The 18895-nt window shown below is 36.5% G+C and overlaps 2 protein-coding genes across 3 annotated transcripts in view; one reads left to right on the plus strand and one right to left on the minus strand.

Moving 5' to 3' along the window:
- Nucleotides 1-7891, plus strand: part of LOC106872720 (tetratricopeptide repeat protein 30A) — a 28577-nt gene extending 20686 nt beyond the window's left edge. For both annotated transcript variants that reach the window (XM_014919802.2, XM_014919803.2), the window contains exons 12-16: nt 679-886; nt 1980-2051; nt 3331-3434; nt 5250-5458; nt 7159-7891. In XM_014919802.2, the coding sequence (XP_014775288.1) occupies nt 679-886; nt 1980-2051; nt 3331-3434; nt 5250-5458; nt 7159-7280 (715 nt within the window). In that variant the 3' untranslated portion in view covers nt 7281-7891. The remainder of the gene's footprint in view (nt 1-678; nt 887-1979; nt 2052-3330; nt 3435-5249; nt 5459-7158) is intronic.
- The window catches only part of LOC106872707 (2-hydroxyacyl-CoA lyase 1), a 34976-nt gene continuing 23622 nt past the window's right edge, over nt 7542-18895 (minus strand). The window contains exons 10-18 of the mRNA XM_014919783.2: nt 17765-17884; nt 17568-17651; nt 15603-15710; nt 14711-14764; nt 14047-14150; nt 13332-13490; nt 11781-11885; nt 9740-9926; nt 7542-7769 (exon numbers count right to left, since the gene is read on the minus strand). Of these exons, the coding sequence (XP_014775269.1) occupies nt 7737-7769; nt 9740-9926; nt 11781-11885; nt 13332-13490; nt 14047-14150; nt 14711-14764; nt 15603-15710; nt 17568-17651; nt 17765-17884 (954 nt within the window). The 3' untranslated portion in view covers nt 7542-7736. The remainder of the gene's footprint in view (nt 7770-9739; nt 9927-11780; nt 11886-13331; nt 13491-14046; nt 14151-14710; nt 14765-15602; nt 15711-17567; nt 17652-17764; nt 17885-18895) is intronic.

The following is an 18895-nucleotide window of genomic DNA, read 5'->3' on the forward strand; positions in this document are numbered from 1 at the left end:
AATAATGTTTAATGCCTGAAAAACCTGCCATAGTAAGTTTAATGCCAGAAATAATAATGTTTAATGCCAGAAATTAATGTTTAATAATGTTTAATGCCAGAAAAATCTGCCATAATAAGTTTAATGCCAAAAATTAATGTTTGATAATGTTTAATGTCAGAAAAACATGCCATAATAAGTTTAATGCCAGAAATAATAAGTTTAATGTATAAAAAAACCTGCCATAATAAGTTTAATGCTAGCATAGAAAAAATAACAACAGGCATAAAATCTGAATGAATAAAGTTGCTTTACATCTAACTCAATGTTGTTGAATGAAGTTATTTATTAAGATCACATTTCTAGAGTGTATTTTAACCCTTTAGCATTCAGTCTAATCTGTCAACTGTAATGCCTACTTATTCATATTGTTTCAAATTAATTAAGCATTATCTCAGCTCTGCGATTTCCATGATGTGACTGTTTATTTTTAGAATGACATTGTAGGGTAGGTGTGAGAAGCTAAGTCAGGCTAGTTTGAACATAATGCAGGTCAAATATTTGGGCCAGATACGACTGGTTTAAATACTAAAGGGTCAATAAGCTTGCAGAATGTTGCATAGTTTGACTGCATTATTTGGGAATGTATTTAAGTTGTTAAAGGAATTATCATAATGAAGTTTGTGTCTTATCTCATAGATACATCCCGATCTTGATGCAACAAGCTCGCATCCACTGGGATATGGAGAACTATGTACAAGTTGAGAAGATCTTCCAGACTTCAGTGGAATTTTGTAACGACCATGATATATGGAAGTTAAACGTTGCGCATGTCTTGTTTATGCAAGAAAAATATAAAGATGCTACAGGCTTTTATGAAGCCATTCTCAAGAAGAATTATGAACAAGTAAGTCATTTTTCTCAGAAACTTATTTTAATGTCATTTTGTCTGCTAGAAATAACAGCCAAATTCTCTTAAGTTACACCATTAGCCAATATACAGGGTGTCCACAAAGTCTGGGTACATGGGGATTAACACATACTTTAAGAAATTATTATTTCTTATATTTAATTGTTAATGTTATGATTTTATTTACTCCATGTACCCACATGGGGATTAATACATACTTTAAGAAATTATTATTTCTTATATTTAATTGTTAATGTTATGATTTTATTTACCCCATGTACCCAGACTTTGTGGATACCCTGTAGATGTAAATAGGGTGGTGAGCTGGTAGAATCGTTAGCATGCTGGGTGAAATGCTTAGCAGTATTTCATCTGCTGGTATTTCTTTCTGAGTTCAAATTCCGCCGAGGTCAACTTTGCCTTTCATCCTTTCAGCATCAATTAAATAAGTACCAGTTACGCACTGGGGTCAATGTAATCGACTTAATCCCTTTGTCTGTCCTTGTTTGTTCCCTCTATGTTTAGCCCACTGTGGGCAATAAAGAAATAAATATAGATGTAAATATAGAAATGATGGTCATGCTTGGAATACCTTTCATCATTGGTCTATTTGGTTTGAGCCAAACTGGGCCAAACAATGAAAAGTCGTAAGAAATTATATTCAGTGAGTGGACAGGCAGATGGATGGACAGACAGATGAATGCATTTTTTCATCTGTTTACATTCTGTGTTTTGCTTAAGAAAATGCTGAGCTATAAATAGTGAAGTTTGTTGTCATTCCCTCTTAATAAATCATCTGTTAGTTTTTGCACTTTCAAAGACATATGGGATAAAAATTTGGAAAACGGGTTAGTGGCTAGCAAAATGAAGGGCTTCCAGCTGTAAAACAGTGCTTCAATAATATGTTTTTGCTTGATCCATTCTAGTCTGTAAAAAATGGGTATGAAATTAAACAAAATAAAGGATTGAACTGATGACCGTATAGTCAGTAGCTGAATCTATCAAACTTTATGGCCTTAAATAATCATCATTACTGTTGTTATAATCTAGTAAATTTATATTGTTTATATTTATTGTGATATCTTTCTAGTTACAAGACATCAGTGCAATTGTTTTGGCCAACCTTTGTGTCTCTTACATTATGACTAATCAGAATGAAGAAGTAAGTTTCTATTATTATTATTATACATATATTGTTAGGGTTGCACAAAGCAGCATTGAATAAAATATATATATGTGTTGGGTTGTCCAGAAAGTTCATGCTGATTTATAGTAGCTTACCTTTCGACTTATTTGCCATGAAACCACCTCAATTCAGGGAAGAGGGTATTTTCAAGTTAAAGGAAAGATGGAGAAGCAATGTAACGGCAGGTATTTATTGACCTTTTTCTTTCCTTTAAAAATCAGCACAAACTTTCCGGACAACCCAATACAATGATATGTAACGCATCTGTTTTCACTTGAACATGGAAAGACCTTTCACTGTGGCAATAGTTCCAGGAAAAGTTTCTTCTCTTAGGTGACATGTGTAAAAACACATTGGGTCAACAGCCATGAATACCAAATTCATCATTCACAGCCCAATCAGACTTTACACATGCCAGTAAATTTACTGCAAATTCACTGTTTGCTGTTCTTATATATCGGAAATATCCTTCTGATAGAGCTGTGAACAACAAATTTGGCATTTGTGGCTGATGACATGTATCAGTGCAGAAACGTATGTGTCTCATGATCCAATGACATCTTTCACTGCCCAATGTTTTCATACATGTTGCCAAAGAAAAGAAATTTCTCTTGAGACTATTTCCAAAGTGAGAGGTCCTGCATATCATGCACATCATCAATGGACAGCTTAATGCAAAATGAATTCTGAGTTGTATAAACACCAAACTGCACTATTTCGTGTTATGTGTAATTCATTTTAAATATTTTAGTGAAAGCTTCTTTGTGGTTTCTCAGCTGTCTTGAAATAGCAGCCAAATCTCCCTGAAATCACATCCTACCATCTTAAAACAAAAACAAAGGACACATTAGATAACGTAATCTTAGATATCCTTTTAAAGACAGGATGGTCATGATTGAAATGCTTTTAATAAGTCTACTCAATTAGATTTGACTTGTTAAACAATTTGCATTGCTCTCCTGTTCTACCACATATTCAAGCTACTTTTCTCTCAAGGCTCTCATTCTCCTAAAAGTACATACAAAGTACAAAGGATAAAATACAGAAAGCCAGAAAAGCGAACAGTTAAATAGCCATAAAATGGAAAGGGTGTTTAGACATCAGGAATAAGCATTGGAGAATTTTGGGAAGCATATTTTTGAAGAAACTGTTGTACCTTCTGAACTAATATTAAAGCTACCTTAGAACAGTCAGTAATTGTTTTATTCTATTGTTACACGTTAATAACAAATTTGTATGTAATATTTCATTTCAGGCAGAAGCTGTGATGCGAAAACTTGAACAAGAAGAAGAGAAGTTGGCTCACACTGACCCAGATAAAAAGGTCTACCATTTGTGTATCGTCAATATGGTTATTGGGTATGTATTTTTAATGATGAAGTGTACCATAGAAATCATCAACATTTTATTTATTAAGAAGGTGAGCTGGCGGAATCATTAGCATCTAACAGACAAAATAGTTAGCAACATTTCTGGTTTTTTACATTCTGAGTTCAAATTTCACTGAAGTCAACTTTTCCTTTCGTTCTTTCAAGAATGGTAAAATAAATATCTGCTAGATATTGGGATCAATGTAATCAATTTACCCACTGCTACTAAAATTGCTGGCCTTGTGCTAAAATTACAAATATTTATTATTATTATTAGTAGTAGTAGTAGTACTATGAGGGTGGCAAGCTGGCAGAATTGTTAGCACACTGGACAAGATGTTTAGTGTTATTTCATCTGCCGCTACATTCTGAGTTCAAATTCCACCAGGGTCGACTTTGCCTGTCGTCCTTTCAAAGTCGATAAATTAAGTATCCATTGGGGTTGATGTAATCGACTAGCCCCCTCCCCACAAATTTCAGGCCTTGTGCCTTTAGTAGAAAGGATGATTATTATTAGTATGTTCATCTTCAAGGCAGCAAGCTAACAGAACCATCAGCATACTGAACAGAATGCTTAGTGACATACATTCTTTCTGGCTTAATGTTTGGAGTTCAAATGCTGCAGTGATCAGCTTTGCATTTCATCCTTTTGGGGTCGATAAATTAAATATCTGTTGAGTACCAGGGGTGATGTAATCAATTTACCCAACCCCTTACAATTACTGATCCTGTGCCAAACTTTGAAATCATCTAAAGTTGGCAAACTGACAGAATTGTTAACATGCTGGACAAAATCCTTAGCTCCATTTCATCTATTTTGACTTTCTGAGTTCAAATTCCACCAAGAGACCTTTGGCATTATGTCGTGCTTGAGAAGAAGGCCCATTAAGCCAAGCAAAATCGCAGTCGTGGCAGATACCGGTGTCATGCAAATAGCACCCGTGCCGGTGGCATGTAAAAGCACCCATTACACCCTCAGAGTGGTTGGCATTAGGAAGGGCATCCAGCCGTAGAAAACCATGCCAAATCAGACTGGAGCCTGGCACAGCCTTCCAGTGTGCCAACCCAGTCAAACCGTTCAACCCATACCAGCATGGACAACAGACATTAAATGATGATGATGTTGATGACTTTGTCTTTCACCCTCTCAGGGTCAATAAAACAAGTACCAGTTGAGCCCTGGGGGTTGATGTAATCGACTAATCCCCTCCCCAAAATTTCAGGCCTTGAACCTATAAGAATTAGTATGATCATCTTAACATCCATTTTCTCATATCACCAATTGTTTTAGTTTTGAAAAGAAAAAAAAAAGATTTGGTCATCTTTTCCACAATGTCTGGTAGTTCTGAGATCTAACTTCACTGCTTACTATGTAGTCTTTTATACTATAACTGAGACAAAGCAGATATACTTCCTCTTACTTTATTCTCTCGCATCATAAGAGCTGATGAAGAATGGAAACACTCTTTGTAACTTCTCATACATTATAATGGTTTCTAACGAAGGCCACAAATTTTGGGAAAAATTATAGTAATCAACCATCAGTGTTTTATTGTATCAACTCTGGAAGAATAAAAAAGCTACGTTGACCATTATGGAATTTGAACTCAGAACAATGTCTTAAAGTTTTTAGTTATGTCCCTTTAAGGCAAGGGCTTTAATGATTCTGCCATCCACTGCTGATTCTCATACACTAGAATAAATAAAACAAGTTAGTTTACCCCCATCAGTTACTCCTTTATGCACTAAAATAGCTGTATACTCTCTGTTTTAACTTACAATCTCCTGCACTTCTTTCTTTCAGAACCCTTTACTGTGCTAAAGGAAACTATGAGTTTGGAATATCTCGTGTAATCAAGAGTTTAGAACCTTATCAGAAGAAGCTTGTGACCGACACCTGGTTTTATGCCAAGAGATGTTTCTTGTCTTTAATTGAAAACATGGCCAAGCACATGGTTATGATCCGTGATTCTGTTGTGCAAGAATGCATAACTTTTCTAGAACATTGTGAAAGTAAGTAAACTGCACTTGTTATTAATTACATAATCATCTGTCCTCTCCTGATCTTATCCACCCCATTTTAGTGAACTCATCCACCCCATTTTTGTCTACCTTCTGACTCTTCGTCACTACCATCTTGTCTCTCTTTCCAGCTACTCCCACTCATTTGGGCCAGCTGCATGCATCTCATCTACAGCAAGTTACCTGTTCTTGTGTCCCTCTATCACACTGTAGCCACTCAACACCAGGCATAAAACCACCTCCCTTTCTATTATCACATCCCATTCAGTTGTGAGGGCTTTTTTTGTCTTGTGAATTACTTGGTGATTTCACTAGTGCACTCTGCAAAATGGCTGGCATTATTAAGGGCATCCAGCTGTAGAAAACCTGCCAAAGCAGACAGAGCTTGACGCAGTCTCTAGACTCATTGTATCCTATCAAACCTTGCTAGTTATGTAGCATGGAAGGTGAATGTTAAATAATGATGATGATAGAAAAGGATATCAAAGAATACATGTTAAATCATGAAAAATGATCCAGTAATCTTCACATTTTTTGCTACTCAATATTTTCTTGTTAGAAATCCATTTAATGCATTTCAGTAATTTCTTGAATGCAAAACGCTCTGATGGAATCTTCAAAATTCCAGCTAAAACTTTTGTATAGGTGCAGGCATTCTTTTATTCTTTTACTTGTTTCAGTCATTTTGACTGTGGCCATGCTGGAGCACTACCTTTTAGTCAAAGAAATTGACCCCTGGACTTATTCTTTCGGACTCTTTTGCTGAACTGCTAAGTTACAGAGACATAAACACACCAACATCGGTTGTCAAGCAATGGTGGAGGGACAAACACAGACACAAGCATATATATATATATGACAGGGTTCTTTCAGTTTCCATCTACCAAATCCACTCACAAGGCTTTGGTCGGCACAAGGCTATAGTAGAAGACACTTGCCCAAGGTGCCATGCAGTGGAACGGAACTGTGTGGTTGGGAAGTAAGCTTCTTACCATACAGCCATGCCTGTGCCAGTGTAGTTAAAAAGTTTGCTTTGTAGTCACATGGTTTCAGGTTCAACCCTACTATATGGCATCTGGGCAAATGACTTATGATTGCCATTGGCTGACCAATGCCTTGTAAATGAATGTAGTATTTTTATCATTTGCCTATGGAGAGGCAAACAAACCAACATCAGTCATCAAGCAGTGCAGAGACAAACGCAAAGATGCACAGATGCACAGACTTAAGTATATAGTTTCACCCATCAGCTTGTTGAACAAGCTGTTCTTTTTATGTGGCACTGGCATGAGTAATTTTTATATGGCACCAACAATGGTGCATGGTACAGACATGGGACTCTTGTGAGGCAACCCCCCACCTTTAGCTGGGAGGGGAGCATTAGCAATTTGGTATCAAAAAAGTTAATAGTTGTATGGACAATGACATCCTGACATATAATCTTAACATTTAGTTGTGTTGTACTATGCTCTTAAATGAGACAATTGTACTAAAGAAGGAATGAAGATACCAAGTTGTATTAACTTCAGAAACATCTAAGTAGTATTTCAGTGAACTTAAATTGTTAAGGAACACAAAGAAAAGTTCATGTATTATAATTACTTCAAATCAACTGTGATGAATCAGTTTTTGCATTAAAATAACTAATTAAATAATGATTTACTTATTTGTCTAAAATTTTTATATTGTAGTCCATGGTCTTGAGGTGAAAGCCATGACAGAACAACCTCTGGAAGAAGAACCATTAAATCCTGGAAAGAACACAGTTTCTTATGAAGCACGGATGTTGAAAAGCATTCTTATGCAGTTGTAGCCGATGAAATTTACAGAAGGATGCAATCAGTAAATTTTATCCATTCTATCAGTGACTAACACACTGCTAATGTTCTGACTGTTACATTTTATAACACAAGACTACACAGAAACTATCGTCATACTGAGACCATTACATCACACTTTACAACACAGCTATAAATATATCGTAAATGTTGCAATTAATACCAATCCACTCACTACACCACACATACAATCTACACCTCATGTCACACCAAACCATGAACAACAAAAAGAAAAATTTGGAAAAATATTTCATTATATATTTAATTGTATTAATAATTATTTTCTTAAAACCATTATAATGTTGTCATTAAATTATTTGAACATCTTTCTGATATTTTCACACACATAATCAATCATAAATGTTTCTGTAGATATCTTAATTCTCCATGGTGGAATGTTTTCTTGTTTTTGTTACAAACGCCGTTAGAATTCACAACTTAGATGAAGTGAGCCAAGAGAATTCCTAAAAAGAACAAAAACAAGAGTGAATTGAAAAATTGAAAAATTGAAAAATTGCAGAACTTAAAATGTCATACTGTTCTTAAAAATTACATTTTCCTTGAAATAAATATTTATGATAAAATGCTTTAGAAACATTTATTGCTAAAAGATGACTTTACCATAACACTTAACTACTGAATATATGTTAACTTCACATTAACTATTGTGCTGTGTATATTCTTTGTAACTTGTAGCATGATTACATCAGGGTTTATGTGGTGACCTGGCAGCATCATTAGCACATGGGACAAAATGCCACTTAGCATTTTGTCTGTCCTTATACTCCGAGTTCAAATTCTGCTGGGGTCGACTTTGCCTTTCATCCTTTCAGGGTCAATAAAATAAGTACCAGTTGAACACTGGGGTCAATATAATCAACCAGTGTCCTTCCTGAAAATTTCAGCCTTTTTGTCTGTAGTAGAAAGGATTGGTGCCACATAAAAAGCACCAGTAAAGTGGATGGTGCTAGGAAATGTATCCAGCCATAGAAACCATGCCAAAACAAATAATTTGAACCTGATGCAGTTCTTTGGCTGGCTGGCTTCTGTCAAATTACCCAACACATGCCAGCATGAAAAATGGATGTTAAATGATGATGATGAATTAAGGCTGCAAATTAGTAGAATTGTTTGAATGTTGGACAAAATTACTTTCAATTAAGCTTTTTGTTTCCCATGAAACAGGCCATCAATGATTTTTTCCCACTGTTCTTAACTTTGGGCTGTCAAGGCCCTTATTATAGTGCCCTGAAAGGAGGCCTTCCTCTCCCAGGTTTTGTTTTCTAGTTAGGGGTGTTGACCCTACGAAAGCACATTTCTACTTTTGAGAGGTGATCCATATTAGTCTGGCCTCTATCCTTTGATGTGTCCAGCTTGAGAAGTCCTGTCAGAATCTTTCACTTTGTTGGTCACTTTCTCTGGGTCACTGAGGCACTCAAGCCATCACACTGCAACAAGGACTGGACCTGGTGGCAGGTTGGACAAAACACTTTGCAGTATTTCTTTCAGCTCTTTACATTCTAAGTTCAAAACCTGCTGAGGTCAACTTCACCTTTTATTCCCTAGGGCTGATAAAATAGAGTACTAGTCAGTGAGGCCAATGACATTAACTTAACCCTTCCCCTCAAAATTTCAGGACTTTCATTTAAATGAGTAACCATTATTACAACAGGGTTTGATAAACTTTTGAGAAATGAAGAGTGAAGGTGGCTCAATAGAGTTGACAGTCAACAAACCTAGTTAGAAAACAAGTTAGATTATGAGACTATGTTCTGCCTCTGGTCTCAATCCAATGACAACACTAGGGTTTCAGCTCATACTCTGCAGGTAACAAATATAATTTCGGAGGTGTACTTGTCACACAAATGATTTGGTGGCGAGCTGGCAGAAATGTTAGCACGCCGGGCGAAATGCTTAGCGGTATTTCGTCTGCTGCTATGTTCCGAGTTCAAATTCCGCCGAGGTCGACTTTGCCTTTCATCCTTTCGGGGTCGATTAAATAAGTACCAGTTGCACACTGGGGTTGATATAATCGACTTAATCTGCTTGTCTGTCCTTGTGGGTAGTAAAGAAATAACATATGATTTGAGCCAAAAGCAAGAGTTGAAACTAAAACAATTGCAGCATGGAAGACACATATCAGCCATTCAAAAACACTGTTCACATTACTTTAACACTTATTATTTGGTGTCAACATTTTCATAACTCCAATTGCAATGTGATCACAAAAACTTTTGGCATCAAATGATAAAAGTTAATTTGACAGTCTTTGTGCATTCTTGAATGGCTTAATATGTGTCTTCCATGCTGTAATTGTTCAACTAATATAATATGTTACAGTTAGTATTAGGCTACCAAAAAAAAAAGCAATCTCTTGATCTGTAATCTCCCTCAGCCAATGGCATACAAAGTGAAACAATGGAAAACTACAAACCTGTGTCTTCCGAGTGGCAACTGGGTCGATTAAGATGTTGAACAGATAAGCTCCATCTTCATCTTCCATTGCATTCTTAAAACCTTTACACAGTTCCTCTGGGGTCCTCACCAGGTGACCTTTGCCACCAAAGGCTTCCATAACTTTGTCATAACGAGTTTCTGGAGTTAGAGCTGTAGGCGGGGCCCTGCAAAAGCAATCAATATGTTCTTGTGACTTTTCAGAAAAGTAGAAGAAACCCCTGTAATCCATCTGCCCTCTACTGGCTCATGAATTAAGTCAAACTTCATGAAAAATATTGGTTATCATTGAATATTCAGAGCAAAGCTGGATTTATAACAACCGTGAGTAAAGATAGTCTTTAGAAAGTGTTATTTTCAGTTGTAAGTTCTTTGTGAGTAGAGGAGGAGGAACGATATGTGTTGTTTTGAGATTATATATATATATATATTTATCATTGTCATCATTTAACAGCCACTTTCCATGATGGCATGGGTCGGACAATTTGACAGGGAACTGGTGAGCTGCAGGCTCTAATGTCCTCTTTGGCAACATTTCTACCAAAGATGACACTGGAGCCGGTAGCTCACTGTTTCCCAATCAAACCGGGCATTTGGACTGTCCAATAGAGGCTTCATAGTTGAAACTTTGAAATAACTGTCAAATTTTATCTTGTTAAAATATATATATATATTATGTACGTGTGTGTGTGTGTGTAACTATAGTATACAGACTGAAACAAGGTATATATATATATCATCATCATCGTTTAACGTCCGCTTTCCATGCTAGCATGGGTTGGACGATTTGACTGAGGACTGGTGAAACCGGATGGCAACACCAGGCTCCAATCTAATTTGGCAGAGTTTCTACAGCTGGATGCCCTTCCTAACGCTATATATATATTGTGTAAGTTTTGGTGCTGCTGATAGAAGACTAGATTGCAGTTTGTTTAAATTCCTTGTGGCAAAGTAAATGATTCATCAATGAATGGAAACATTTATGTAAGAAATATATCATAATACATAACCGGCAAGTCCACTAAGTCTAGCACAAGGAATTAGAAGCAGCTGTTGGTTATCAATGTATAACAAGACTTATCATGTAACATCCTCACTTTCTGTGTGCCTGGGTTCTAACATCCTGAAAGTATGCCCTGGTACATCGCCACCATCTCTCTTGCTCTCTTCCACCGACTGGGGTAACCAGGTATCTCTGCTACAGCAAGACACCTGTTTCTGTTCCTCTGTCATATTTTAAACTCTCATTACCTGGCACAAAACCATTCCCCTTCTCAGTTGATGAATTCTTGTCTTGCAAGTTACACAGTGATTTCACCAAATGTTGGTACTATGTAAAAAGTATCCAGGCCACTCTGTAAAGTGGTTGACATTAGGAAGGGCATCCAGCTGTAGAAACCATGCTAAAGTAACAGTGGAGCTTGGTGCAATCCTCAGGCTTAGCAGCGCCTGTCAAACTGTCCAACCCATGCCAGCATGGAAGATGGACTCTAAATGATGGTATTTATATATAGCTGCATCCTTTGTTTATAAGTGGTTATATATATATATATAATGTAAATGACAGATTTTTCTTGCCCCATGTTTCACACTGAGTACCACCACCTGGCTTGTGAATGCCACTAAAAGCCTCCATGGGCCAAGTGATGGTATTTGACCAGGTAACAGGTTTAGTCCATGACTCAACATACTAGAAATAACAGTCAACTTCTCAAACCACCTTCTGCTATCTCAGAAAAAAAAAAGAAAAGAAAAGGAAGAGAACAGTTGATAAATTGTCTGCAAAATAAAAAAAAAAAACAGATGATCACAGTGATCGGCTTAATCAGGGTTGACTTGGGCTAAACAATAACACCAATAACAGCATTTTTCAAGACGTCAAAAAGTACAGGATCAGCAATGTTCAAGAGATGATGAAATGGGAAACCTTTGGTCATAGCTCTGATCAACCAGGGCTAACTTAGGGCTAAACAATAACAGGATTATAAGATTCCTTTCTGAGTTGCCAAAGGAAAACTTACACGAGAGTCATGTCATCTTCCTGAAGGTAATTCCAACTCTCACCATCCAAACCACTGTAGATTCCATTATTGTTAAAGACAAGAAATATTATTGGCAGTTTATATCTGGAAGGAGAGAAGAGTTAATGATTAGTTGTTATTGAATAAGAAATGCTATAGAATGATTCAGGAGACCCTTACAGATATATACAAGGGGGAGAGAAACCATTGAAGACCTAGACTGAGATTCAATGATACTGAAAAGAAGGAACATAAAGTGGAAAGGAATTGATAATAATAAATAGTAAATTCAAGTGAAAAACCTATCAGTATGGAGAAGGCTTATCAAGTCATGCCAAAGCCATGAACAGTCATAGTCACAATCACTGACTGCAAATAATAACAATACATGCATACATAGCCATTATAGTAGATATACAGGGTGGCCCACAAGTAGGTTTACAGTTATTCAACTATCTCTTTCGCATTCATATATTAACAGTTTAGATCTTAATTATAAAAAAAAAATATGAATCCATTATTCTATGCTAATTTAGTTAATTTTGTCAAGCTCCCTTTTCAGTTTCAAAGATAGAAATTTAAATGTAAAAAAAGTTTTTAAAGGAATTTAAAATGCCTACGTGCTAACTGTAAACCTACTTTTGGGCCACCCTGTATAAACCAGCATTTCGCATGTCAATGTTCTGAGTTCAAATTCCACTGAGGTCGATTTTGCCTTTCATCCTTTCAGGTGCAATAAAATAGATACCAGTTAAGTACTGGGGTTGATGCAGTCAACTTACTTCCTCCCTCGAAATTGCTGGCCTTGTGCCAAAATTTGAAATCAATATTAACCAACATGAAAGATAAAAAACAAGTGAACTGACAGTGGCTGAGCGTTAAAGCCGTCAGCTAATGCATACAGGAGAGATGACTTGTGGACAATTGATGTGAATGAATGATAAGTGAAAAGACGAAAGATTACCACAAACTATTGTTAGAGGGTATCCATTGCAGAAGAAAGCTAAGGAAGACATGGAGGGAAAAAAGTAATGAGGTTGAAGTTCAGGATGTTCAAGACTCAAAGATGAACTGACAAAGGATCATAAGTGTTGAAATGCTGCCTAATTCATAACAGCTTGAAAAAGTGGATTTTAAAACATTGATGAACCTGTTGATTAATATATATTTCAGGTGAGCTGGCAGAACTCTTAGCATGCCAGACGTATTGCTTAGTGGCATTTATTCTGCCTTTACATTCTCAGTTCAAATGCTACCAAGGTTGATGTAGCCATTAATCTTTTGGGGTTGAGAAGGCAAGTACCAGTTGAGCACTGAAGTCAATGTAATCAACTTGTCCCCTCTCACACATTTCAGGCCTTGTGCCTATAGAAGAAAGAATTAATATACATTTCAATACAACTATCCCTTACATAATATTTTGGATGTGGTGCACCTTATGAAAATTCTCAATATATGTGTGGCAAAAATATTTATTTTCCCCACAATAAAAACCTGTACCAATCTACTCTTCTTCTTCAACTTTCCCTACAATCTCTGAAATCATCTTACCGGCATACAGTCTCCAATTCCATTGCTGAGAAACCAATGGCACTGTCTCCTTCAACACAAATCACACGCTTCTTACCGCCTTTCTCCTTACACCAGAATGCAGCTGCTATTGCAAATCCTATACCAACACCCATCGTTCCAAAACTCCCAGCATCAAGCCTGAAAATCATGAATACAAATATAACATCATTTAAGTCTATATATATAAAAGGGATATTCTGTTCATTCATTTGTTTGTTTGTCCTATAAAGTGAAAGTAAATGGTTCAAGGGAAGCAACACTAATTATGCACAAACCTATGATGAACTGAATTGAGGCAATTATTCTCACTGGTTGTGGTAAACGCAACACCGTCTTTGTTCCTTGCATACAAATTATACCACTTAAAGCCCCAGTCAAATTTAAGCCCTTACAGTTTCCTATCCCACTTTCTTTTGCTATGAGCATTAATAAAAGTCAGGGCCAAACACTAAAAGTTGCTGGATTGCAACTTGAAGAACAAACAAAAATTCGTATATGACGCATACATGCATGCACACACATATATAACAAACCAGTGTTGGTTTGTTAAAATAGACCAACAGAATAAATAGCAGCCTCAATAAAAATAGAACTGGGGTCAGTTTTGCTAGACTAACCACTTCAAGGCAGTGCCCCAGCATGGCTGTAGTCTTATGACTGAAACAAGTAAAAGATGAAAGATAGACAGACAAACCGTTGTCTTGGTAACAGGTTTTGTATCATGGACCGACCAATATCCATTGTGTTGGCACCTTCACTCACAATGACAACATCATTTTCTCCAAGAATTTCTGTAATCTAAAAAAATAATTGAAAAGAATTGGACTTCCAGGTACAAGATCAAAACCTATCGTTATATAAATTTGCCTAATTAGTGAATTATTTTCACCTAAAAGGAAAAACAGAAATAAATCATGTATATTAGTTGTTCTGGAGGTTTGGCAGCTTTGAGTTAATGCTTTGCCAAAGAGGGATAATAAAGCTGAAACTTGTCTGTAGTTGTCACCACAGCTGCCAAGAGGTCTGACTCACAGCCTCGTCTTTTCCAGACCTCTGAAAATCTTAATATTTATGCTATCCATGTATCTACTCTAGTACTCCATTATGGAAGCAGAGTTAACTTACATTCTTAAAAAAATTTGCCCTCCAACCCATTCTAATGGAACTAAGAGGGTTTGATTTGGTAATAAGAAAAGCAGGTAATAAAATAAGTCTATATGCTATGAGATTCTGATATTTTGGGTTGGGACTATCTTTGGGGAAGAAATATATTTTTATATTTTTATAATAGGCAGTAAAGATGATAAAAAATTAACAACAAATTTGGACAGACAAATGTGAAAGTGAGATTAACTTACTTTAGAGAAGGCACAGTAATAGTTGAGAGGCACAGTTTCATCAGCACTCAAAGCCTGAGTAAAATGGATTTAACATAGAAAAACAGAAAATTATTCAGGGAACATGATGAGTAATTTTTGCTACCTCAAAATTTGATTTTTTTAAAATTTAATTTAACTTTGAAATATTGAAAAATATTCAAAAAATAAGATACAAAATTTCTATTAACTTAAAATTTGACTTCTACATTTGGCACAATGCTACAAATATTGTAGGGAAGGAATATAGTTAGTTGAATCAGTCTTAGTCCAAGGCTGGTACATATGTTATCAATTTGATATGGATTAGAAGCAAAATCAACCTTAACCTTTAGCATACTGCATTTTCTCTAAAATTGTTTACCCTGCCACTGACCTATTACTACAAGGGAGAAAACTCATATAGTGACATGATGCACCTACAGTGTGCTACAGGTCAAACAGCTGAACTCAGAATATAAGGAGACCTAATTAAATATGGTGGCTGTTAGAACTTTTTTTAATTACATGCTGCTCGCTATATTTAAAAACAGGGCACATTTACTTAGGTACTTCTACATGGAATATGTCTGGAAAAATAAAAAGATGAAGAATCATCATAGCTACAATACTTTTGATGATAGGTTTCTTTGGTAAGGCTTGATCAGAAGCTACACAGCAGCAGCTACTCCTACTTCTGCTGCTGTAGCTGCCACCACTACATTTAGTCTAACACTAGCATTCTTACTACTTAATCACACTCTGCTAACTTAAAGATAAGGATAACAACTTGAAAAACTTTAAAAGTGCTGAATGTGTATTTGAGACAAAAAAACAAAAACAAAAAAAAAACACAGGAATGAATTAGGAATTAAATATAAAAAGTTAAACTTACATTTATGGCTTTTTTATTTTTGTCAATAGCCATATTCAATTCTTGCCACCAAAGTTCCGTATGGTGAAAGGGATAACTGTTTGAAGAATTAGCTAATTCCATTGACATCTGAAGTTGAAAAAAAATTATCATCATCATGATTTTACACTCATTTTTTTTTTTCCATATTGGTATGGGATAGACAAGAATTATTAAGCCAGTTTTCTCCAGATGGATACCACTTCCTGTTGCCAACCATTATCTGTTCTTCAATTAATGAAATTTTTTTATTCCAAGGTCCTCACACACAACAAAACTGGTGAGTGATGGGACATCTTCTTTACAACAGACATCATCACAGGCAGCAGTTTCTTTCACATGATGACAATGTAAAGACACCCAGAAGCATTCACATACAAAGGCGGCGAGCTGGCAGAAACGTTAGCGTGCCGGGCGAAATGCTTAGCAGTATTTCGTCTGCCACTACGCTCTAAGTTCAAATTCCACTGAGGTCGGCTTTGCCTTTCATCCTTTCGGGGTCGATTAAATAAGTACCAGTTACGCACTGAGGTTGATATAATCGACTTAATCCCTTTGTTTGTCCCCTCTGTGTGTAGCCCCTCGTGGGTAATAAAGAAATAAGAAGAATTCACAAACACACACACACACACACACACACACACACACATGATGGCTTCCCATACAACATCTGTCTCCTAAGATTCACTCACAAGACATGGTTTAGCCCAAGTCTATAATAGAAGACACTTGTGGTGGGATAAAGCTCAAAGTTATGTGGCTGAGAAGTGAATTTTTAAAACAGTCATGCCTGCATCAGTGGAAACATAACATTTTTTTCATAATTAGGACACAAATTTATTAGCACTAGGTGGAAGTGCAAAACAACCTCTGATCATCAATATTTGGAGTTCTGTCATGATGTCCTGGCTGTAAGTTTCTATTGACTAGTCACAAAGTCTTAGAATTTTAGCAGCTTAGATATAAGGAGCTGTGAAATTTGTCTTTCTAGAAGGAATTACCAGTATAAATGAAGAGAAATTGCATCAGTTAGAGATTGGGTCTTGTAGATAAAGTGACATAAAACCGAAGCAGATTTGTCCTAACAAAGAAAATATATGATGATGATGATATCAATTTACATGGTTTCAGGTATGAGCAGCAAATTTGGTTATTGCTTTACAAAATAATTCCATAGATTGTACATTTGAAGAGTCATTCCACCTCCATTGTGCTATTCCAAAATACAAATCAATCTCCTGGAAGCTGTTCAGAAACATGCAACCAGATAAATATTTTACACACACACACAATTATATATATATATATATATATATATATATATAATGAAAAATCAAGATATATACAAGTATAAAGTTTTAGTTCCTCTGTATGTTTCACCATTGCAGTTTGTTGGAATTCAGCATTGGATGCTTACCACTATACATGTTCTGTATATCATTACTAGTTACTCTGCGGAGCACAATGGTCAACCACTATACTGCAAGCTGATTGGATAATGATAATCTATGTAAAGCTTTAACTCATACAGTAGTAGTTGTACATCTAACTGAACACACAAGATATATTTAAATATATATACACACACAAACACGCACACAAATGTACACACACACACGTGCACAAATGTACACACACACACATTAATCAAAGTGTACAGTATTATATATCCATTATGGCTGATCTTACCAATCAGTTTTGTGCTAGGGGTTCAACGGAAGCCTGATTATGTAACCCTGCACTCTTCAGAGATGATGCTAGTTATTGGAAGGCAACTGCTCTCTCTCTCTCTGTATGCATGTGTGTATGTGTATAAAAATATATATATATATATATATATATATAAAAACACACACACACACACACATCCATATGAGTGACTGAGGTTAAAGGTAGTGAGATATAAACCAGCATGTTCATTTTACCTTGAACGAATAAAGATCTTACCTGGAAAATAGCTGCTTTTACATCAGCAGCAAGAGCTACAACAGGCTGAACATTATTACCCAATTCTTCTTGATGGATATCCACCTGAGAAAGAGAGAGAAATCAATGGAGTGAACAAGCAAATAATATACGAGATATTTTTTTCTGTCATCAAAATCGTAGAATATATATCTATGAAGAATTTGTCAGTTATTTACCTGAATGATTTTGACATTTGGTTGGAAGCGAGGAGGAAGGCCAAAGTGTAGAATCCAGTTCAAACGTGCACCAAGAAGAAGAATCACATCAGCTTCTCGAAGAGCTCTGCAAACATATTTCTGTCATTTTAATTGCTATGTTGATAAAAGTATTAATAAAAGTTAGAAAGTCATCATCATCATCATTGTTTAATGTCCGCTTTCCATGCTAGCATGGATTGGACGATTTGACTGAGGACTGGCAAGCCAGCAGGCTACACCAGGCTCCAATCTGATTTGGCAGAGTTTCTACAGCTGGATGCCCTTCCTAATGCCAACTAATCCGAGAGTGTAGTGGGTGCTTTTACATGCCACCGACACGAGGGCCAGTCACACGGTACTGGTAATGGCCACGCTCAAAAAGGTGTTTTTTACATGCCACCTGCACGGGAGCCAGTCCAGCGGCACTGGCAACAACCTTGCTCGAATTATTTTAAAACGTGCCACCAGCACAAGTGCTAGAAGGCGACGCTGGTAACGTATTATTTTTAATTATTATAATCATGAGTTACAAAGATTCAGGTATGGCTATGTGGCTAAGAAGCTTGCTTCCCAACTGTGCCATCTTGGGTTCAGTTCCACAGGGCAGCACCATAGGCAAGTGTCTTTTACGTTTTGAGTGGTAATATATATTTTAATGTCAGATTGTGATTTTTATACAGTATGTGTTGTGTGGAGTGTTGTTGAAAGAGGGTGGATCATAGCAGCAGACTGCTGTGTGGTAAGTAGCTTGCTTACCATTCACATGGTTCTGTGTTCAGTCCCACTGCGTGGCACCTTTGGCAAGTGTCTTCTGCTATAGCCTCGGGTTGACTAAAGCCTTGTGAGTGGATTTGATAGATGGAAACTGAAAGAAGCCTGTCGTATATATGTATGTGTGTGTGTTTGTCCCCGCAACATCGCTTGACAACCGATGCTGGTGTGTTTACGTCCCCGTAACTTAGCGGTTCGGCAAAAGAGACCGATAGAATAAGTACTAGGCTTATAAAGAATAAGTCCTGGGGTCGATTTGTTCGACTAAAGCGGTGCTCCAGCATGGTCGCAGTCAAATGACTGAAACAAGTAAAAGAGTAAAGAGAGTATATATATATA

This window comes from Octopus bimaculoides, chromosome 1, assembly GCF_001194135.2.
Source record: "Octopus bimaculoides isolate UCB-OBI-ISO-001 chromosome 1, ASM119413v2, whole genome shotgun sequence".
Lineage (NCBI taxonomy): Eukaryota > Metazoa > Mollusca > Cephalopoda > Octopoda > Octopodidae > Octopus > Octopus bimaculoides.